Source organism: Phascolarctos cinereus, unplaced genomic scaffold (assembly GCF_003287225.1).
Source record: "Phascolarctos cinereus isolate Bilbo 61053 unplaced genomic scaffold, phaCin_HiC Scaffold_4;HRSCAF=312, whole genome shotgun sequence".
NCBI lineage: Eukaryota > Metazoa > Chordata > Mammalia > Diprotodontia > Phascolarctidae > Phascolarctos > Phascolarctos cinereus.
The window spans coordinates 63,965,720-63,989,087 of NW_027555847.1; the positions used below are offsets into that span (position 1 = coordinate 63,965,720).

General features: G+C 41.4%; 1 protein-coding gene across 1 annotated transcript in view; it reads right to left on the reverse strand.

The window, feature by feature from the left end:
• Nucleotides 1-429: 429 nt before the first annotated feature.
• The window catches only part of NUP210 (nucleoporin 210), a 170,250-nt gene continuing 147,311 nt past the window's right edge, over nt 430-23,368 (reverse strand). Inside the window, 10 exon segments of the mRNA XM_020981244.2 lie at nt 430-2,415; nt 5,771-5,854; nt 5,937-6,032; nt 6,979-7,195; nt 10,840-11,090; nt 12,884-13,030; nt 15,639-15,762; nt 16,889-17,025; nt 17,346-17,566; nt 19,479-19,654. Of these exon segments, the coding sequence (XP_020836903.2) occupies nt 2,315-2,415; nt 5,771-5,854; nt 5,937-6,032; nt 6,979-7,195; nt 10,840-11,090; nt 12,884-13,030; nt 15,639-15,762; nt 16,889-17,025; nt 17,346-17,566; nt 19,479-19,654 (1,554 nt within the window). The 3' untranslated portion in view covers nt 430-2,314.

Below are 23,368 nucleotides of genomic sequence, written 5' to 3' on the forward strand. Positions count from 1 at the left end.
TAACTTTTTTTTAGTGGCTTCAAAAATGCTCCCAAAATAACAGGAACATGAGGCAAATCAAGTTGGAGACGATAGCATGGTGCCGTGGGAAAACTGTTAGCTCAGAAGACAGACAACTGGGGTCTGGATCTGAGCACCACTCTTTACTGCCTTGTGCAATCTTAGATAACAAATCACTTGACTTCTCTGGGTGCCAGTGGTGTGTGACTTGAAAGATTGGGAGAGTTGAACTTCCTGGTCTATAGAGTTGCTTCCAGCTCTGACCTTCTATGACAGTAGAATCTGCACTTGTATCCTCGGTACTTAGCACTGGGGCTGGCACACAGCAGTCTCTTAATAAATGCTTTCTGATGGATGATATGATCTATGCATAGTGGCTATTTGTTAACTGCAGCCCATAGTAAAGAGTCAGTAATGATCACACGTGAGTAAAGAATCTCATACAGCTTTATTAAATAAAGCAAGTAGAAATGCTCATATTTACATCCAAGTTGTCAGTTTCAAGCTCATGTAGTACACAAGGCACAATTCTTCCTTCCTTATGCAATGGAAAATAAATTATATAACCCCACATTGAAGGAAGAGGGTGACATCACACTGCCTTCTCAATGGCTAATTACATCATATATATTTAAAAAAAAAGACAGCAAAGAGTGTCACAGAGACTGTCATTATATAAATCCACAGTTCTAAAGGGGACCTACAAGACCATCTTATACACTTGGTTCATTCTCTAATGGAAAGGGGCAAGTGGATTTTCTGACCATGGTGTGGCCACACTTTGAGAAAAATCTGTTTAGCTCTATTTTCAGGAGGGCCATTGCCCACTCAGCCAGCGGTCACCACTCTATGGGCAAAGACCGACGTAGGCTATGTTTTAAGTCACAGTCCCAAGGATCGGTGGCTACATTTCTGAGAGCCTTATGCTGATAACTAAGAAGGAAGTTTCTTCCAAGATTGCGTTAACGTTTCAGTCTTCTGAATGGTGTTCTGAATTTATTGCTGAGGTTGGTGGGGACACTATACTGCCTTGCTCATACTCCACCAAGGTCCCCGGCCCTTTCTCAATCTCCCACCATTCCCTTGGGCTTTCCAGCCATCTTGTTCTCTATAAGGAGCTTCTCAGAGCTGAAGCAAACTACCCCTCTTCCCCACTTCCCTGTCTTCTGCCCCTTGGTCTAGAAGAGCTCAGTGCACTTTGTAGGGAGGCCAGCAAATCCCAGAGATTCACATGAGATTAGCTAAAGAACTCCCAGAAAAAGGACTGTCATCCTTTTACAGCGGAGAAAGACAGAGGCTCAGTGTCTGCTGAGGTACTTGGATGTCTAAAAAGAAAGCAAAAAACACACAACTACAACTTTGTGCTTTAACAGGACAAAACAGCAACTTAAAAAAAATGAAAAAATCCCCTAACACATCCCATCCTTCTGATGAAGAGTGTTTCCTGAATAATGAAAGCACCATCCTTGCACTAAGAAGATGCCAACTGAGCTCACCTCTAGCATGAGATGTCTGCTATACAGGTAAGAGGCCATGGCTGTAGACAGAAGATGCCATGTTAATACTTATTTTTTTTCCCTTTTTTAAACATAGAAGACAGACTCTATTCACATTTGCAAAGGAAAATAAATGCCCATTTCCAAATGATAATTCTGAGTCACATTGTAAGGCTAAAATGTTGAGAGCACCCAGCAGGGCAGTGCATTCCTGAGTCTTCCTGACCCTATGATTTAGACTCAAAAAGAAAAATTGAGGCCTTCAGAACACAGGATATTCACATTTTTTTTCCATTTCACTACTTCCCTTCTTAACAACCATGCTAAGGGGGAATTAGTTTTCACAGGGAGAAAATGAAATGCAAAAAAAGCCCCGTTCCCAAGGCATATAGCCCTACCATGTTAGATTGGCCTTTAGCCTTCTCTACCACAGACTTTAAATGAAGCCTCTAACTGCCCCAGGCATGTGAAACAGCACAATTTTAGTGACATGAGGGGTGGGATAAAGAATCCAGGAACCCTGAGCAACTTGTGCTTAAAACCAAAGACTGATGCAGAGAGTTTCTAGGACTTTAAGAACCTATGGGAACACGGAAAAGAACTATGCATTTTTTTAAAGAAGCTAAGAAGCACCGGTTAAAACACAGAACTATCCCATCTCGATGCATTAGATCCGACTTGAGATTGACTCCAATCTCATTGGGATGTCTCCAGTGTGAATACATTTATCTGATTATTATTATTAAAGGCACTAAAAGTCTTTCTGTGTTTTTCCCAGAATGGTCGTTTTCTCTGGGGCCAGCTTCTTTCATCAGATTCTAATGGGAAGCATAATCAGGGCTCCAGAGCCTGAAGGGTGGGCTGGTTTTTCGATTGTGGGGCAGAGTGCTGAAAGACATCGGACTGGGAGCAACAAAGCCTAGGATAGAAAGAGAAGGAGGAGTGACTTACGGCAGTGGCTGGCCATATACAGTAACTCAGAGTTTGAAAGGAATCAGTTGCTAAAAATTGTTTTCACTAACAGAGCTTTTCCTAGATCATTTTTTTACCACCTGAAAAATTAGATGATTTCCCTAACATCCCTCCATAACCTCATGAATTTATGGCTTAATGAAATGTATATGTGCATGGAAATTCAGCTCACGGAAATAAAAAAAGAGAGATATCATTACCTTAGGCTTCATTTAATCCATAAAATCTGACAGGACATAATTTCATATCATGTTGTCTCACACCCAGAACAGATCCCGAGATGGCTTCCCCCCTAATTTCAGTGTTGCTAGTTCCAAACAGGATCAGATTTGCCTATTCATTTAGACTGACTAGACCCAGAGTCAGGAGATCCGGGTCCCTATCCCAGCTCTGCCTCTAACTTGCTGCATGATTTGGGCCAAGTCACGTTCCCTCTCTAGGCCTCAGCTTCCTTCTCTTCGAAGCACAGTGCTTCAAGCACTTGTTATCATAGTTTGCACGTCGTGATTGCTTAATAAATGTTGGTTGAATACATCTAATCGAGGAGGTTGGAGCAGATGCCTCTAAGGTTCCTTCCAGATCTAACAGCTTGTAATTCTGTGACTCTCTTCTCTTGACCTCCCTGACTGTCTGGATTTTGGCTGTGGTTTTAGTACTGCAGTGTTCTGAAGCTAATGAGCCCAATTCATGGCTGGTCAATGAAGTCTGAATTCATTAACTGCCTACTAAGAATCATGTTCTCCAGCTCACAGGAACAATGAAAGAAAGCTTTTCTCCCTGAACTTCAGAACATTGTCATTTGGAATCATCTGAGTATTAGAACCGCAGGGGCTCACCCTAGAGATCATCTAGTCCAGGGGTTCTTAACCTGGTGTCTGTGAACTTGCTTTTTTAAAACTTTTTTTGTAACATTTTCCATCTATTTTTTTTTTTGGTAATCCTATGTGTTTTATTTTACACTTAAAAACATCATTCTGAGAAGGGATCCATAGACATCAAGGGGCCATGTCACAAAGGTTAAGAACTCCTGGTCTATCCCCTCACTTTATATATGGAGAAACTGAGGCCCAGAGAATGGAAGTGACTTGCTCAAGGTCACATAGCACTAGTGGTAGAGTTGGGATAAGACTCCAGGTTTCTTGGCTTCTAATTGTCTTTGCGTTATACTATGCTGGAAAGATGCCAGAGAGCTGAACAAAATTTAATTTTGTTTGAGGCTAGTAAGTAGGCCCTCCCAGAGGAAAAGAATCTAGATGTGGTCATGTTGAGGTTTCCATATTTCCTGGCATTGACAAGCATTTTGCCAATTCATTTCAGAAAACTTCTGAGAAAGGCTCTTCTGCAAACATTTCACGTTCCTCAGGAGACTAAGCCAGCACCATGGGGTACCTTTAGAGGGTGAGGCACACATGTCTTCAGCAGGTCTTCCAGGAAGGCTGACTTAAATATAACCACCAATCATGGTGGCTTCCAGCATGTGCTCCGAAGCTGCCCTTTGGGCCTCATCATTTCTGAACAGTCATATCCACACTGGCTCAGTCAAGTAAGTTCTCAGATTTCGCTAGACCTATCAGCGTTTTTCACTCGTCTGTCTTTCCCAGTTACTTTTCAAGGAGTTAGCTGGTTATCATCAAGTTTGCACTGATCAGAAAGGTTCAGCTAGTTTCCACCTTTCATCTTCCACATGAGGAAACTAAGGCTTACTGAGATCAGTCAGCAAATATTTATTTATTAAGCATCTACTAAGTGCCAGGCACTGTGCTAAGGCACTAGAGGATATAAAGAGCCCCTTGACATTGCCTGAGTGGATCAGTTCACCAACCTAGAGCGGCTGCTTAATATTGTGGTTAGAGTGCAGGACTTAGGAATTAGGAAGTCTCCAGTTTTAATCCCTCCTCAAACACTTACTAGCCATGTGACTTTGGATAAGTCACTTAACTTTTCATAGCCTCTGTTCCCTCATATGTAAAGTGGCATTTACCTCTTATGTTGAGGCTCAAATGAAATAGCAAACATAAAGCATCTTAAGGGTCACAAGTATCAGTTATTGGAAACGAAGTATTTCTGGGTATGTTTTCAATGAATCAATGAGTACCTCAGTGACTATACTAAGTGAAGTCTATAACTGATAATTAAAAAAAAAAACTCTCCACTACCAAGTATCTCTTGGTCTTTGTTTTTCAAATGACTGGTCTTAATTCTCAGCTCCCCTTTTAGTTGCTTTCAACCATAGTCAGGATGTCTGGAAACATTTAGCATACGATTATACCTCTAGGCTCCACTATTCCCCTTCATACAGAAAAACTCCCAAATCAAACAAACCAAATAAAGCAAAACCCCAAATCAAAAAACCTACCAACCACAAAGCACTGACCAAAGCAAACAGTTAAGCTAGCTCCTTAGTCAAGGTGATGCTTAAGATGACAACTTTTTAATAAAGAAAACTAAAGATGTACATTTTCAAATCCTCCTTTAGCAGTTCTGATGAGCTGTGTTAAGCTGTTTCTGGTACTCTTTCTATTTAGGGATCTTAATAGTCAAGGCCATTTTCTGCTCTCTGAACATTCCCTCTGATTTCCTGCCTTCGAGACTCTGCTCATGCTTTTCTTCTGTGCTGGGAGGATGCCCCCTCTACCTCTTCACCTGTTAAATTCCTGCTCATACTTTAAAGGCCAATTCAAATACCAGCTCAGCTGGTCCTTCCCCTAATACCTTTGTTTTGAGCCTCTCAATTGCATTTTGATGTTAAATATGGTGTGTTAGAGCCATCCATGTTGGTACCATGTAGACTCGGTAGACTATAAGCTCCGTGAGGGCAGGGATCCTGTCATCTAAACTGTGCATCTCCCCCAGAACCCAAAGTAATATTCTGCATGCATGAGGTTCTTAACTGGGTGTTGAATGAATGTTGACAAGGTGACCTTTCCACTAGGCGCCTCTAAATCCAGGAGCCTTATTTAGCAACCCATTTGAGAAAATCGGTGCTACCTTTCTCTTGGAACTGCAAGCAATGTGTGTGCACATACCTGTGTGTGTGTGTGTGTGTGTGTGTGTGTCTGTGTGTGTGTGTATGTATGTGTGTGTTGAGTAAGTGTGTGTGTGTGTGTGTGTGCGTGTGTGTATGTGTGTGTGTGCGTGCGTGCATGGCTGAAGGCAAAATTTAGTTGCATAGCAATGGTGAAGGTGCTATGGTTACCTGAGAACAGAGCTTGTCTCCTCTGTGGCCATTTTGGTGTGGCAACGTCCACACTACCATACTTTTTTTCCCTCCTATTTATCAAACTTACCCAGTAGTTACTTACTGTTAGGACTATGTGAAGGGCTTGTTCTCGGGGTGAAGGCAGGGTGTGTGTTGTGTTCTTTGGGCGAGAAAACTGCATGGTAAACTGAAAGATATGCAACAGTTTATTTAGATCAGGCAGCAGAAATGACGTACAAGCTGGGAAACATACGAACATAATATCTTACCTATGATCATAATAGCTGTCCCTGCCAGCAGTGCAAAAAGCGTGAAGAACATAACTTGATAGGAGTCAAGGAAGTGTTGGAATAGGCTGCTGCCTTCTGTGGAGTCAATTGGAAAGGCAATCTCTATCATTGGACAGGTTATAAATAGTGTCCCAGCACCTTCATCTACTCCAACAAGCCTCCTCTCCCTGCCCTGGGCTCACACTCTATCTCCTTTGGGTAAACATGCCTCATTTGAATCCCTTGATTTGCTCAGATTACGAATGGGAAGCCACATGTGCTCTGAATATGCCTGTCACTGATAGCTCAGGATAGATGGAACTGTCTCTGAGACTGTCATCACTACAGCCTAGAAATGCAAAACAGTTTTGAAAACCTGAAGTCCTGGGTTAGATTCATGAAAAATTAAGCCATAGGAGAGAAAAGCTGGCACCTTCAGGCAGCAACCAGCTGGCTGGGAAGGGACAGAAATCTTCAGTAGGGAAGAAACCAACAGAATTCCTTCTATTTTGTACTGGAGAAAGGAGGAGGCATTGTCCTTGGCATCCTTCTTCCTCAGACTGACCCAACTGACTTCTCATTAAAAATTATTATTATTATTATTATTCTTTTTTTGGTAGGGGCAATTGGGGTTAAGTGACTTGTCCAGGGTCACACAGCTAGTGTTATGTGTCTGAAGCCGGATTTGAACTTAGGTCCTCCTGACTACAAGGCTGGTGCTCTATCCACTGCATCACCTTGCTGCCCCCAAATTAAAATTATTACTGAAGGAGAGCAGCTAGGTGGCGCAGTGGATAGAGCACTGGCCCTAGAGTCAGGAGGACCTGAATTCAAATCTAGCCTGAAACACATAACACTCACTAGCTGTGTGACCCTGGGCAAGTCACTTGACACAGTTGCCTCACTAAAAATTAAAAAAAAAATGATTACTGAAAAAGTCTTAAGCCTCACCTTCCCTCCCCTCTACCATCAACTTTGGGCAATATAAGCAAGAGAAACTATCTAGTCCCCAAGGGTCACATAGTCACAGGAATGAACTTACGCTGGCCAGGGCCTCGCCTGTCAGTCATATAGACCATATTGACTGGGAGAGTGATGGATTGGTCCGTCATGGGGCTGGAAATGGTCAGTGTAGTAGATGAGGATCTCTGGCTGAGTACTATTGGATCAGAGATGCTGATGGTGTAGGTGACAAAGCTGGGCAATCCATAGGACTTCTCCTTCACAAAGGCAACCACTGCTGGCGACCCAGATTTCACCTAGGGAAAGAAATGCCTTCCCTGGGTAAAAATGCATGTCTTGGAGGGCACAAAATGGCAACCTGATGCTCCCGGTTGGGGTTCTGTAAAGGCACACTTGTATTTTTTTCATCCAATGGAAAGCCCAGGAGACTTCTTATCATCATCATTATAATTAATAATAATAACATGTAGGAAAGGCAACTAGACCATAAAGGATGACCAGTCAGTCTCAGAGTCAGAATGATGTGGATTCAAGCTGCAACTGACACATATTGGGCCAAGTGACCCTGCTCAACTCACATAAGCCTTCAGAGGCCCAGGTAATTCTTTAAGAGAGAAGTGTCAAACATGGGGCAGTGGGCTGAATGCGCTCTGAACCACTCCTGCGTGCAGCCCAAACTAGACTGATGTGGCACTGGGAAATACCTAATACAATAAAGAAAAATACACCACAAGATAGATAATGTGAATAGGTAGTTTTTTAGGACAACATGTGCCAGCAGGAATTCTTACATAGTTTCTATTTGAGTTGAACACTACTGCTCTAAGACTAAAACTGCAGAGAAGCTGCTGATCTTCATTTGGGTGGGAGTTTCTAACTGAGGAGCTCCCTAATGAGGAAATAAAAGTCCAGAACAACCCTCCCCAATCCCAAAAAATTATCCTTAATAATCTCAATAATAATGGCTCACATTTATTAGCACTTTACCATTTACAAAACCTGTTCCTACCAACATTTTTTCCTCTCCAAATTGGCAATATGAACCAATGAAATATATTTATTATGTGTTTGCTTTCTTCCACATGCTCTGCCAACATAAAAGGAAGACTATCTCTGCCCTGAGGGGGGTTGCCTTCTAAGGGGGAGATGGACTGTGCATACACATAGCGTGTGAAGAAAGGGAAGGAATTCACCAGTGTGGACAGTGGAACAATGACAGTGATAAAGAAAGCAGAGAACTGAGGGCCAGAGAGGGGAAGGATTTTGTCTATTGTAACCCTGTTAGTAAGGGAGCATATCTAGACCTCTCACCTAGTTTACTTGACTTCAAAGTTCAAAATTCTTTCCTCTGTATCACTTGAGATACCACACACACACACACACACACATACACACACACACACACACACACACACACACACGGCTAATTATCCATTAAATTATAGCCATAGTACTTTTACACATATCATCTCATTTGATTCTCAAGACAAACTCTGTTAAAAGTAGACAGGGAAAGGATTATTGTTCCCATTTTGAAGCTGAGAAAACTTAGCCCAGAGCACCTAAGTGACTTGGCATATCAAGTCAGTGATGGATGGAACCACTAGTAGAACTCAGGTTTTCTGACTCTTCTTCCAGGGATCTTTCTCTGACTCCATGCTGCCTCTTAAGATGCATTTTGATAGGGAGACATTTCTCAATGTGCACAATATGTCAGACATACTGATGAGGACATACAAGCATGCATGCGTGTGTGTGTGTGTGTGTTTTGGGGAGGAGTGTAGTGTTATCAGTTTTTACTGTTTGTATTCAGATATACTCCCCCCAGGCAAGGACAGATTGTCCTCATTATGATACGATAAAGAAGTGTTTTTTAAACAAGGCAAAATTAATATGAACTCTCCCAAAATAACTCCTCCAAGAAAATTCATTCATTCATACAACATTTATTAAGTACCTACTGTGTATACAGTACTGGAAACTATGTTCCTTTTAATAGTTTGTACTTTTCAGTGTTTTCTTACAGTCATCACCACACTGTAGTACAGTGGTGAATTTCTCAGGTAGAGTAACTCCTATAACATGTATAGTGGGGAAAAGGGTCCTGAATCACTGAAATCAGGGATGCTTGAAATATTAAGCATCACATACCTCACAGGGATTAAATGAGATAATGTGTCTAAAGCCTTCTGAATTAATTAGTGGTCCCTGGATAGAAAGATGTTCTTTGATCAAGGCCTCCCTTATCTCATGCAATCTCAGTGAGATAAGAAATGGTCTGCACACTTATCTATGGAGGTCAGGGGAATAGGCAGGCTTTTCCTCTTCCCTTCCAGTCTGGTGGTGATGTGTGTGGGGGTTTGTGTGTGTGTATGTGTGAGTGCATGTGCATGCTCATGTGTATACATATGTGTGTGCCTATGTGTGTGTGTGTGTGTGTGTGTGTGTGTGTGTGTGTGTGTGTGTGTAGTTAAGGGAATGGGACACTGCTAATTATCCAGCAAAGACCTGGCTCTTCTTCCCTTCTAACCCTACCTCCAAACAATAAAACACAGAACAAAAAAAAAAAAGAAAAGAAGAAGACTTAAAGGCACAGACTAACTACTAATGACTATGTAAGGAATCAGTTGTCCCTGATATTAGATGCGATGTGGTTTTTGGGGAAACAGTACAGGGTTTGCAATCAGAACACCTAGATTCAAGCCAGAGCTCCATCGTTTATTAGGCAGCAAGATGGCACGGTGGATAGAACCTTGAGTTAGCAAGATGTAAGTTGAAATCCAGCAGCAGACATTTCCTAGCAGTGTGATCCTTGGTAAGTCACTTAACCTCTGTCTATCTCTCAGTTTCCTCAACTATGTAAGACGGGGATAATAACAGCACTGGCCTCCCAGGGTTATTGAGATGCTCAATTGTAATAATACTTGTAAAGCACTTAGCACAGTGCCTGGCAATACTAGGTACTTAATAAATGCTCATTCCCCTCTCTTCTCTGTGTAGCTATAGGCAAGCCACTTTATTCTGATGAACTTCTTTATGAAATAAAGATAATAGTCCTTAGGCTACCTATCTGTCAGGAGATGCAATGAGCAAAGTTCTTTCGAAATGGTAAAGCACTATACACATTCATATGTATATACATACATGTGATACACACACATACCGATACTTACTAATGACAATAATGACATTCAAGAATACCATAACATGTTTCTTTTCCTTCTTTTGTGTCTATCCTGAGCCTTTTGGTAGTTTATTGAGTAGATACTCAAGAAAGATTCAATGAATTGGTCTGAAGACTATTACAATGGTCCTTCTTACCCTATTTTCTTGAATTAGGTCTCAGAGCAGGCTGTACAGGGGATTTGCATACTCCAAAATGACTGAACAAGTTAAGATACACAAATGTAATGTCATATTATTGTACTATAAGTTACAACGAATATGAAGAATTCAGAGAAACAGGAAGATTTGTATGAACTGATGCAGAGAGAAGAAGGCAAAGCCCAAAAAACAATATCCACTATGACTGTAAATGAAGACACTATTGGTGGAAACAAAACTCAGGACATATATAATGGGCAGTATTGGTCCAGATCCGTAAAATACATACAGTTCTGTTCAGTTAAGAAATTGTAAAGTAGTAAAATGGAAAGTTCCATGTACTGTCATTATCAGTTGCAAACACTCTATTAGGCACTTTTGTTTGACTGTTTTTATGGGAAGATATGAGGAGGTGTCTTTTATTGGAAGTTAGGCATCAAAACAAAATCCATCAAAGATTTCACAATAAATACATATATAAAAATCAAGTATGGGATTTTGATTAGCATTAATTTTTATAAAATTCTCTCGGCTTGCCCAAGGGGACCTAAAATAAGAAAATCTACTACCTAAAAACCAAAACCAAAACAAAAAACAACAAACCAAAACCGCTCACCTCAAGATTCTCAAGAATTTCCATGGCTCCAAATATTTTGACCTCTGAACTCATATAGTGGTTACTTAAGAGGATTTCTGTTTGGTCAGCATAAAGGCCAGGGTTGAAGGGTACTTCGGCACTGATCTGCTCTCCGGAGAAGTGGCTGTCTTGGAGAGAAGCTGTGACCACGAGAGCTGTCTTCCTCATGCTTAGGTGTTTGAGCTGCTTGTCCGTAAGCCTGTGCATCATGATGGAGCAGGTGTACTGGCCTGGGGTAATGAGAGTTTCAGACCTCGTATGCAGCACACACTAAATGGTTAGACACACCATGTTTGAATCCCTGGTGCCTTTGGTGACGATAAGTTTTATCATATCAACATTTCTGATTGGTTAGGAGATTCTAGGCAACTCTCTAAGTTATTGAGAACATGCCAAATGGCATTGGTAGATGGGAGTTTCCTCACATGGTAGGTCTCTAGACTGAGAAAACAAGATCTACTCTTTCTCCCTATCCTATGATGACATTTCAGTTCTGCCTAGCACAGACAGAGCTGGTGCTTAATAAATGCTTGACTGACTGATTGATCTATGATCCTCCCTCTCCCTCACCACAAACTCAATTAATCTCCAAGCCCCAACATTCCTACCTCCACGTATATTCAGTCCTTTATTTCTATTCCATCCTAATAGAGGCTTTCAAAACCTAGAGTCTGCACCTCAAGTCCCTTACCTCTCAGTCAGGAAGTGGGCAGAATGTTTCATCATCAGTCCTCTGCTATGATAAAATGTTACTGTGTCTCTCTCCTTCCCAGACTATGTTACATACATGACACTCCTCTACTCAAAAAACTTGAGTGGCTCCTCACTGCCTACAGAATAAAGTCCAAATTCTTTAGCCTGGCAGTCAAGGCTGATTGAAAGTTGACAGTAAACTATGTGTTCAGCTTTAGTTCACATTAGTCATCTTCATGTACTCATGCTCTGGCCAAAAGGAACCACTCACCATTCCATGAATACATGCTACCTTCATGTCTTTGACCATGTTATTTTTAATGTCTGTTTTTCCCAATCTCTACTTATTGAAAGTCTACCCATTTTACAAGGCCCAGATCAAATGCCACTTTACCTAGGATATCTTCTCTCTAATCCATCCAGATGGGAAGAGATCTCTCCACCCTAAGAACATATTTTTTGCACTTGTATTTGGATTCACTAATTATCTGTATAATTGTCTTAGCACACTTCCTGGATTTTCAATCTCCTTAGGGCATAGAGTATGCCTTAGACATTTGTATCACCCTTAGCGCTCAGCACAAAGTAGCCACTTAATAATTTTTTAATTAATTCACTTGGTGCCATGATGTTTGATGTGGATCAAACTGTGTGCCAGGCTTGGTGCTAGCTGCTGGGTAAATAAGATAAAGTCTTTGGCAACCAGGAGCCTGAAGAAAAGCCACTGAGAAATCAAAGTTTGTGTCAAAATGACTTCTGTCCAGTTGCCAGTGTTGTTAAAGATCTGCAGCTTTTGCCAGCTGAGGCATAGCAATGGAAGAAAGCACCAGCCAGCTGCCAGGTACATTTCCACACCTAGACTTTCTAGGAGCTGGACCCTGACCTTGCTAAATTCTCAGAGCTTGCTCATGACTCAGCAAGAAGCAACTTTTTCCTCACTGTTTAGCTGGGGTTCAAATGACCCTGGACAGGCACTTCTCTAAGCTAGCTGGCAGGAGCTATGCAATATCCAGTGCCACCAGGTACCAAAACCAAAGTGTTTCTGCGAATCACAGCAAGAGCTCTTAGACTATTCCTGAGAAATCACCACAGTAGCAATACTTAAGATGACAGAGGATCAGACATTTTAGAAAAAAATAAATTCCCTGTGGCAGCAGCACCAAGCCATAAATCCAAGTGCCAACATTAATTTCCTCAGGTTGAATTATCAGAAACATAGGCCCATCTTGGTGGATGGCTCCTGTGAACACAAGGCTCCACGTCTTGGTATTTCCTCAAATCACAGCTACTTCCTGGGACAATGTCAATGCCCCAAGTTTGGCAAGTTTACCTAGAGATGCATCAAAACCAGCTTCTGTAGTGAAAATGTCATATGCCGGAAAATCGAATACTTCCTGGTTGAACTGGAGCTGACAGCTGATGAGGGTTTCGGGGTGAAGTTCAACAATGGTTTCCACCTGGGCTGGTGAGCATTCCCCTAGAGACCACAGGGAGGAATGTGATGAGAAGGGACAAGAGCATATCTGAGCCAGGGAGCCACCATGCCTTCCCAGCTGTTTGGACAAACTCTTCATTTCTTTGTCTATATACATTTGTCTGCTTTTCTTTGTCTATATATATCTCTCCCCCATTACAAGCTCTTACTATTTTCTAGATAGGAACAGGACAGGGACTGGATCTGTGGTCTCACTGATACGGAGATTATCAGGTGAGAAAATGCTGTCTCCTACTGCACATCAGCACTTTTTCTACATCTTACAGGAGCTGTTGTCTCACTTTTTGGTCTCAGGACCCCTTTGATTTTCAGTTCCAGATTGACTTCTTCCCCTTCCTCTCCCCCACTCATTTGAAAAGGCAAGAAACACAATATCCTTTACAAATATGAAGTCATGAAAAATAATTTTCCACATTAGTCAAATTCTGCAAAAGAAAAACAAAAAAATGTGCTTCAGTCTGCACTCTGAGTCCATCAGTCCTTTCTCTGGAGGTGGACAGTATTTTTCATTATGTGTCCTTTGAGTCATGGCATTGATCAGAGTTGCTATGCTTTCACAGTTGATTATCTTCATATTATTGCTGCTGCTGTGACTCCTTAGACTCTTAAAAATTGCAGAGGACTCCAAAGTGGTTTTGTTTGTGAGTTACAATCAATCAATATTTATTGTATTAGAAATTAGGACATTTTGGTATTATTATGAAAAGAATTTTGACCTCTCAGACTTCCTGGAAGGGTATCCAGACAATACACATTGAGAAGCACTGTTTTAGAAAGCTACCAGGGGCCCTAAGTGGTTAAGTGACTTGCACAGGATCACACAGCTAGTATATGACAGAGATGAGGCTTGAACCCGGGCTTTCCTGGCTCCAAGGTCAGTCAGCTCTCTATTCACTACACGCTTTTGCCTCGAAGTGTTTTCTAACCGAGTCTTATTATAACAAGCGGGAGGCTCTTTGGCCCTCTACACAGGGAGCAAAAGTATTACTGAGAGCTCTATAATGATAGCAGAATTTATGAAAGGAAGGGATAAATTGTTGTCAGGTGTGTAGGTCATATGGAATCATTGATGATCTCTGCTCATTTCAGCATCTGTTCTAGATCTTGTACCTCATGAGTGAGGGGGCTGAACGAGTCCAACTAATACATTCTTTTCTTTTTTTTTTATGTCAGCCAGAAAGAGAGGTAATTTATTTCTGTTCATCAATAGGCCAACAGTTCTCCAGTAATACACTAAATATCATTTCAATAAGAGCAGAATATCATGCACTTGTCCTATGTTGGAGAAAAAAGGGCCAGAGTGATGTAATAAAGCCTGGCTCATTAATCAGAACAAGAATGGTGATATTTAATTTTACCAGTTAAGTGGCCTTAAAAACAGCATTTTTTTTTTCAGTTGTTGGCAAGGCTGGTGACGGGCAAGAGAGAACAGGCTTAGTGGTCATAGTGTCATTTTCAAAAAAAAGATAATTACAAAAATCAAAACCTGCTAGAAGCTTGCTGGTGGTGTATTTCCAGAATTATCCATTTCAAGGAAGAGCTCTCTGTTGTTAGCAGCCGTGAGACTGAAATGCATCTTTTGTTCAAAAGTGACAAATTTCAGTGTATCGATTTGGTGTACAAAAATCATCCTGCCTAGTTTCCACATAAAACATAAAGTCCAATTACTCCAAAAGGGGTCTTGAGTCTCAGTTTCCTCATTTGAAAAATACTGACAAAAATACTCACATTATAAGGTTCATCAAGTCACAAAAAGATGCTTTAGATCAGCATCCATAAATTCCAACCTCATTTTACAGCTAATAAAACTGAGACATCAAGAGATTAAGTGATCTTTATAGAATCAAATAGCTATTAAATGGTTGAATCAGGATCTGAACCTAGGTCTTCTGACTCCAAATACCATGTTCTAGACACTATGCAAGGATGCCTCTCAATCTCAACACATCCTTTGAGCTGCAATCAAGTGTGAGTTATTAGTATTCTTATTATTAGTAGTCATACCAAATCATGAATACTTAGAAAACCACAACCACAGATCACTTATATAATGCTTTATGGTATAGAAGGCAGTTTGCTTGCAATACCCTAGGAGGGAGGAGCTATAAATATCTTAGAGTTTGGGCAACTGAGATTCAAAGATGAAGATGCCTGTCCTCTGTTACACAGCCTAGTTTGTGGCAGGACCTGAATCTAGACCTTTGAATCTCAAATCCAGTGGTGTTCTTTCCATGATGCCACCCCTGCCTCTACCACAATCCAGATGGTTTGCTTAGTGGTGATGCTGGACCTTTTCCAAGCCCCTCTCCAGAGTTTATAATGTGGTGGGAGTTTCCTCTACTCAAGACAGCATGATGTAAGTGGTACAGTAGAGAGTGTGCTAGATTTGGAATCAAGAGCCTTGGGATTAGCACACCAAAACCATCACTTTACTAGCTGTGTGACCATATCCAAGGTGCTTAATTTCTCTAAGACTCGGTCTTCTCCTCTCTAAAATGGGGATAACAAGACTTGCATCATCAAGCTGACAGGATTATTGCAAGAAAAGTGCTGTATAAACTTGGAGGTGCCAGGTAAAAATGATCCTTACCTCTCAGATTGGTGCTTCTTTCTCCAGTTACAACGATCACTTTGGAAGCAGTGATACCCTGAAAGTTGGTTGGAATGCCACTGACGTGGGTAGCCACAATCTTCTGGGGGCTGCTAATCCAGATCTGAATAATAAACCAGAAAACAAAGACTTCTGCCACCAATCCAAACAATTAACTGCTGCAGGAATCCACCTTGCCCTCTGGAGCCAGGTTGAACAAGAAGAAATTAAAGCAGGAACAACTGTCTGTAAGGTGGGCATTGATTTTTGCCAGGGATCATGGGCCTCCCAGTGTCTCACAAAGGTGATGTTTGTTCAGTTTGGTGAATTGGTTTCTCAGCAAAGGGAGGAAAAAGTCATTTTATTACCATTAATTTGAAATAAATCAGACAGCTCATGAAGCATGCAAGAGGCTGTATTTAACATCTCAAGAACCGAGTCCCAAGATCTGCCCTAAAGACAGATCAGAAATATTTCTAGAGAACAGAGCTATCCCATTAGCTTCCATTAAAGGGAGCCTGGGCTGAGTAGAGGTCAGTATGCAGGGCTGAGTTTTCCCAAAAAAGCATCTGAATTATTTTAGGTCTTCCATGCGAACACTGGAAATTCTTTCACACAATCACAGCTTTATTAATCAGAAGTTGTTCAGCCCCTGAATCTCTTATGCTGCAGAAAGGGAATTAAGTCGCTGCCTCACGGAAGCCAAGTTAAATATGCAAACGATTAGGTTTAACTTTCTTATTCAATACAGCACACGCTCACTATAAAAATGAGATGCATTTGGATACAGACCAGGAACTTTCCATTGATTCTCTCTGGTTTGCAGATAAATAGTAAAGAAAGAGAAAATGACTTTGTTCACCTCTTGGAAGATTCAGAAGGTGACTTAGTAGGGGAAGTTTTTGCATTGGAAGAAGGGAGGGGGTTGAATCCTAACAATCTTAAGTATCTTACCCCCATCCCCTCCCAGCCCTAGAATGCTCTTCAGCAGATTTCCAACTGCAGAGATTCTAGACTGTTTTGTGGCTTGGCAGCAACACCCTATCAATTTGTGATTTCCCAGCTCTGCTACCAAAAGCTTTAGATGGTTAGCTCATTTTAAAATGGAAGAACTTTCAACAGAATTTGACTCAGTCTTTCTTCACCCCCTGTTCTTTGCCCTCTTCATATCCATCTTCAATAGCTTGAGATAGTTAGAAATGCTCAGAGGTGGAAAGCCAGGTCTGGGAGCTCTTGTCCCGGTGCCTTACCTCCTTATATGTTCTGAGAAGTCCAGCAATCTCATAATAAATAGTCACAGCTCCAGAGTCTCTGGCCACAGCCACACCAGTCTTGGGGTCAACTTGGAGAATACTGTTGGCTGAAGAGCTCCACGTTCCTGAGAGACCTGGGAAGAAGATGTCTCCTTGTGAGATGTTTTAGGCATCTTTCTTTTGGCCAAGGATCCTGCATACCAGAAATTCATGTCAACCCCATCATGTTGCAAAGGAGGAAACTGAAGCCCAGGTTAGGTGAGTGATTTGCTAAAGTTCACATGGGTTAGGAGCATTAGAGGTGAGATCTGAACCCAGGTCCCCTCACTCCATAGTCAGTGAGCTTTCCCCTATATTATGCTATCTCCCAGCCATCAGAGCTACTTAGAAGTAGAGACAGACATCAAGTCAGAAATGGGGATTTATAACAGGGGGTATGCTGGGTAGCACTTACCATCTGGGTTTATCAGGATGGTGCTCAAACAGAGGACATCGCCTACTACCACAGTCCCAGAGAGTTCTGGAGAGATGACCTGCTGGACAGGCAGAGGTACATAATCTGAGAGGCCAGTATGCTCCATGTCCCACACAGCCAGCAGAGTCAGGCCAACATTGATGGTGCGGATGACACAGGTGTTATTGGTTGTTCCCTTTCCAATCTGGACAAAGTCATCTCTGGGCAATGGAGAAAAGAAAATTTTGTTTTCAAGAGTAGTGGCAACACCTAAAAGAAACTGCTGCATCAGACTCTATCCAAAGAAAGACAGATCCTAGCCTGATCCCTCATATGGGGGAAGATTACTAGTTAATTGGATTCATCATTTCACTTGAAAAAAAAAGGTGTTTATTGGTCTGTTTCTAACTCAGGTATGATGGGCTCTAGTGAAAAGAGTACAGCTGAGGAATCAGAACCACTGGGTTCTAAGCCTGGCTTCATCATTGTTTTACCTCAACTATAGAATTTTTCTTCTCTAATAAGCCTTGACTTAAGCATCTATGGAATGGATCTGAAAAGATTCTCTAAGCAGATATAGCATCAAAGAGCGCCTAATGGCAAAATTTAATTCATCCATATAATTTTTTCCCCTGATAAACCTTGACTTAACCGTCTGTGCAAAGTGCCCAAACGGTTAGCTTAAGGCTGAGACAGTTTGACCCTGAGAATTACGTATGTCTCTACCATCTCCTGAGAAGAACTGTAGGATATGCATCTAAGAAGCCATCTTTGTTGTTACTGCTGTCACAGTAAGAGACTATATAGAAAACATCTCCAGCTAAAACCTGAAATCCAGTCCTCATTTTCCAGCTGGAATTTATCTAATGAGATCCTTCCATGAGAAACTCCCTCTCACTTCTATCTCATGATCAATTCAACTACAGCAAGGCTGACGCATCATACTGGCTTTTTGGGGTCTGTCTGCAGCTCAAGTTGGAAACTCTGAATAATGTCTGAAAGCAATCTGTTTCTTCAGATGTTCGCAGGTTGGACCCTCTCCTCTTCATCACTGGGTTTTTCCCTCCCTTCGGTGTTCACCACATTAATCATGCTAGAGTCACAGAATCATAGAATTGGAAGAAGCCTCACAGGGAATTTAGTCCAATGCTGGCCTGCAGCAGGAAGGTTCCCACATGACATCCCTGGGAAGCAGGCATCATGCCCTGAGAGATAACCAGGAATCATACTAGGCAGAGAGACCGTCCAAGAACCAGTGCCAGGGAACCCCAAGGAGCCACAGTGCATGGAGTACTGGGGCTGGAGTCAGAAAGACCTGAATTCAAATTGGACCTCAAACACTAGCTGTGTGACGCTGGGCAAGTCACTTAACCCCTGTTTGCCTCAGTTTCCTCATCTGTAAAATGAGGGTAACAATAGCTTATACGTCCCAGGGTTGTTGTGAGGATCAGATAAGATAATAATTGAAAAGTTCTTCGCACAATACCTGGCACATAGTAAGCATTATGTAAATGTTAGCTATCATCATGATGTTCGTTAAATATATGAATTAATGATGTAATATAAGGGAGTCAGAAGTCCTGAGTTCAAGTGCCTGCTCTGTGGTTTAGTAATTATGTAACTTGGGGCAAATCACTTTACCTGCATGTTGACAAACTACTGACCTCAAAGGAGTATTGTGATGATTCACTCATTTATTCCACCAGCATTTGCTTCCCATGGGCCAGGCAATGCGATAAAAGTACACAGAGGGCACTGTAACTGTTTTTTGCCTTTGTCTGTAACCCCAGCGCTTAGCACAGTACTAGGCACATAGTAAGTGCTTAATAAATGCTCATCGACTGACCAAATTTACACCGTATAAATGTCATCTTTTTTTTTTTATCATTACCACTGCACGCAGAGATAGATTCTAAGGTCACAACTCAGGTAGAGTCAACTTCATTCAGGATGTCCAATGATTCCTTCCTCCCTCACATCCCATTCAGACACCAAAAGGATAGACCCAGCTCTATTTAAGAGTGTTCTATTCGAACACCCTTAAATTCCTCAAACTATTAATATGGATGGCATGGAGGGTCCTTCAAATGCTCTTCTGGTTTGGCAAGTGAAATTTGGGTGATCACCAGCTACCTGTTAGTTGCAAAATTGAGAACCGAGTTGTGTGCGTGGAAAATCTCCCCGGAATTGTCATGAAAATGCACAGTGAAGGTCAAGGTCATTCCCAAAGGTAAAGCTGCCAAAACCTCCTTATTCTGGGCATGCAGAACGGGGCTCACTGAAATCCTCAGGTATGAAACAGGAGACACCTAAAGGACATTGTCCAGGAGGAAAAATAATGCATGTTTGAAAGCCGTTTACTTGGCCTTCCTTGACCATATATAAGACAAACTGGAGTCCTATACTGAAGCACATTCTGCTCCATATGTAATAGAATATACTCTATAAATGGTTATTACATAATGATATATTATTCATGTTCATATTGTTTCTTCATATATAATAGAAGAACACTGTCGTATTGTTGCTAGGGAGATGACATATTGGGATCGTATCATTGCCTCGTCTGTGATAAAGCAACAGTTGACCTTACCATTGAAGTCATGACAAAGAGAAAAGATGAAACACTCTGCCACATTCCCTAGATTACCTTAATCAAGTTTATGGACTCCTTCAGGTTCCAAACAGAGAGGCCTAGCCAAAACTCTAAGATGGATCCCAGTTCATAGTGTTTTCTAATACAAAAATCAGAATACATTAAATAACTAAATATGAGGTAATTATTCATATTTCAGAAGGATTCTCTGCCTTTTGAAAGGATTCAACTGCAGGATCAACAGGGATTCTTTAAATAGACAAGACTTCCATGGCATTTGAAAACAGGATTTTTGGTGGAAAGAAATTAGAAATCTTCAATCTGTGCATCTCTATATAGGAAAAGAGGGTTAATATTGGGAAGAGAGAAGGGTCCTTCCCTCTATGGGGTCTGAAGAAGGATCCCAGGATCTAAGAGCTCCCCACCAACTCACTGAACAGCCTCTGGCAGGTTTCTTATAGTTTGGGGCACTTGGTTTCTTCCTTTGTGAAATGAATAGGCTGGGCTAGCAAATCTACTGCTAATTTCAGCTCTATAATTAAAGTTTACCCGTACACACTGCCCTTTCAAGACAAATGAATGCTCAATCAGTTTTGACCTGGATAAGGGCTGGGAAGGGTGGGGGTGGGGTGGGAGGGATGGGTTGGGAGGATAGGCCCTTGCAAGTCAACTCTCTTGAGAGAAGGATCTGTTAATTAATGAAATAAACTAAGAACGTTACAGGAAAAATCTCAAAAGTAAAATGAGAGTGTTTTCCCCACTGCACAAGATTCTAGAAAGTGATTAATAAAAAAATGAGGAAAGACAGCTCCTCTCCTGACATGTGGGGGAAGGGTTTTGAGTTGTCTGCCCACTCTGGCCTCCATCAGCCTGGAGTTTCCCTCTAGACTCACCAATTGTGAGGGATAGCAGGCCCTAGAATAAGGTTACACAGATAGATTTCTTGGGGGGGGTTGGTCTGTGAACTTATATGGGAAGAAATTACATCCTTATTTTTACTGTAATTATTTTTCTTTGTAATCCTATGTACTGTATTTCATATTTTTAAAAATATCATTCTAATAAGTGGTTCCATAAGTTTCACCAGACTGACAAAGTGGTCCATGACACAAAAAAAGGTTAAGAACCCCTGATCTCTAACAACTTTCTCATTTTCCAGGTAAGAAAAAAGAGGCCCAGGAAGGTGCTAGCCTACAGTCACATAGCTAAGTAAGTGCTGGAGGCAAGATTCAAACCCATAACTAGTTTTATATACATACACACACACACACACACACACACATATATATATATATATATATATATATATATACATATACATATATGTATATATGTATGTATGTATGCATGTATTTCCCAACTCTGCTACCAAATAGATGGACATATAGATCTAGATCTGTATCTATCTATCTATATACACTAGTAATCTAGTAACTCACAGCGAGTAATTGTTGAAGGTAAGATTCAAACTCCTATCTCCTGACTCTCAGTTTATGATCATTTGCTCAATGTTACCTTGCTGATAAATAGTAGAGTCCGAATCAAAATTGAGGTCCTCTGACTCTGAGTTCAGGGCTCTGTTCCCTATCCTAGGCCCTGGAAGCCCCCTCTTCTCTTTTGATTCTCCCTCCTCTGAAGCACTTTGTTTGTACATCTCTTCCGACACCTACTACAGTGTTCTCTGTGTACTTGTCTCACTCTGTCTGTGGCTTGTTTGTCATGGCGCCATTTGTAGCACCCAGCATAGCAACTCATAACTAGCAAGAACACAAAAATGTTTATTGAATTGAATCTTAAGGCCCTCCACAGCCTGGCTCCTTGTCGCTTTTCCCACCTCTTTTCATATTATTCCTTTTCAGGTATATTATGTTCCAGCCAGATGGGGTAGCTAGCCATTCTGTGACCTCTGAAGTCACTTCTAGGGCCTCTGCAATCCTATCCCAATAGATTCAATGAATCTGTGAATATTCTATCAGGCACAAGGTGCACAAATGATAATAGGGAAACTTTTATACATGTCCATGGGATACCAGAACCCAAGGAGCATTGGCAGAATCGAGACAAGGCATCCGTGTACCCCAGACAAAGCTTGATAACTGTACTTTGTGGGTCACTGCCCCCCAAAGCCCTCATTGGAGTACATGGGATGTGAGATGATCAGGGACAGGAGAAGAGCCTGATGAAAGGGTGATAAACTGAGAATCAAGAGATATGGGTTTGAGTATGAATCTTGCCTGCTATGTGACTGACTATGGCCCAGTTATTTAACCTGTCTGGATCTTGGTTTCTTCTTCTGTATGATGTGAATAAGAATACTTCACAGGGGTTATGGGGAAAGAACCTTGTGAACAAAGTGCCGCAGAAAAATGAGTTATTATAATGAAAAAACAAACATTTGTGGGCCACGGAGAAATGAAATTTTTGTTATTAAAGCATTTGTTTATTTAAAAAAATCTTAAATGTATCCTGCATTTTGCCCCCATGTTACTAATACCCTAGGTAGCTGCCTATGTTGCCTAAGCCTGGTTCCAGCTCTGATTCTGGGCTGGAAAAGGCTAACGGAGACCCTCTGTTCTAACCTCCAGCCTTTGGAAAGCTAGAAAAATCACTAGGCTGACTATCTCCTTTTATCATGTTCATATACCATGCAAGCCAAGTAACAGAAAACGAGGTTAAATTATCAACTGGTAGCTATGTATTGTGGGAGATGAAACTCTTCAAGCAAACTAGCCATGGAAAGAGGTAAAAGTGGCCCTTGTGAGAAATTATGCTTTCTCCTTCTGACCACAACAGGCAGCAAAATGTTGTTTGAGTGTACCGACGGATCTCTAATAAAATTCACAGGATTATGGATCTAGACCAGGAGGTCCAGGAAGTTAAATGACTTGTCCAAGGTCACACAGGTGGTGACAATGGCAAGATCTAAACACAAGTCAAAGTCTATGTTCTTTTAATCATATCATGCTGTTGAATTGTTCTGAAAGAAGAGCTTTCCCTCAGGAAAGAGAACATGTATCAATCATTACTCCCTGAATAAACAGCATAAAAACATTCATTTATTTGATTATTAATGTAATAGGCAGGCTGGAGAGTGGAAAGAGTGTTTCTCTCAGTGTCTTCCTCTCTCAAATGGAAGTCATTATCAATGCACTAGGACCCTCATGTGACCAAAAAGAGGGAAGATTAAAAGTTCTCTCTAATCCTCATGTCCTCTTAAACCTCTCCATAATGGGAATTTTGTGCAAGAGATAAAACAATATCTTAGTCTCCACGGTCTAGGACACCACATAAAGAATTCAAAAGAGGTTACACTTCAATTAGCAGCAGGCTAATTCCCAACCCTTCAAAAAGCTCACTGAGTACCCCTCTCCACCAAGATTCATCACACTCAGGTAGTGGGGCTGTTTAAACTGACCCACAGACTTGC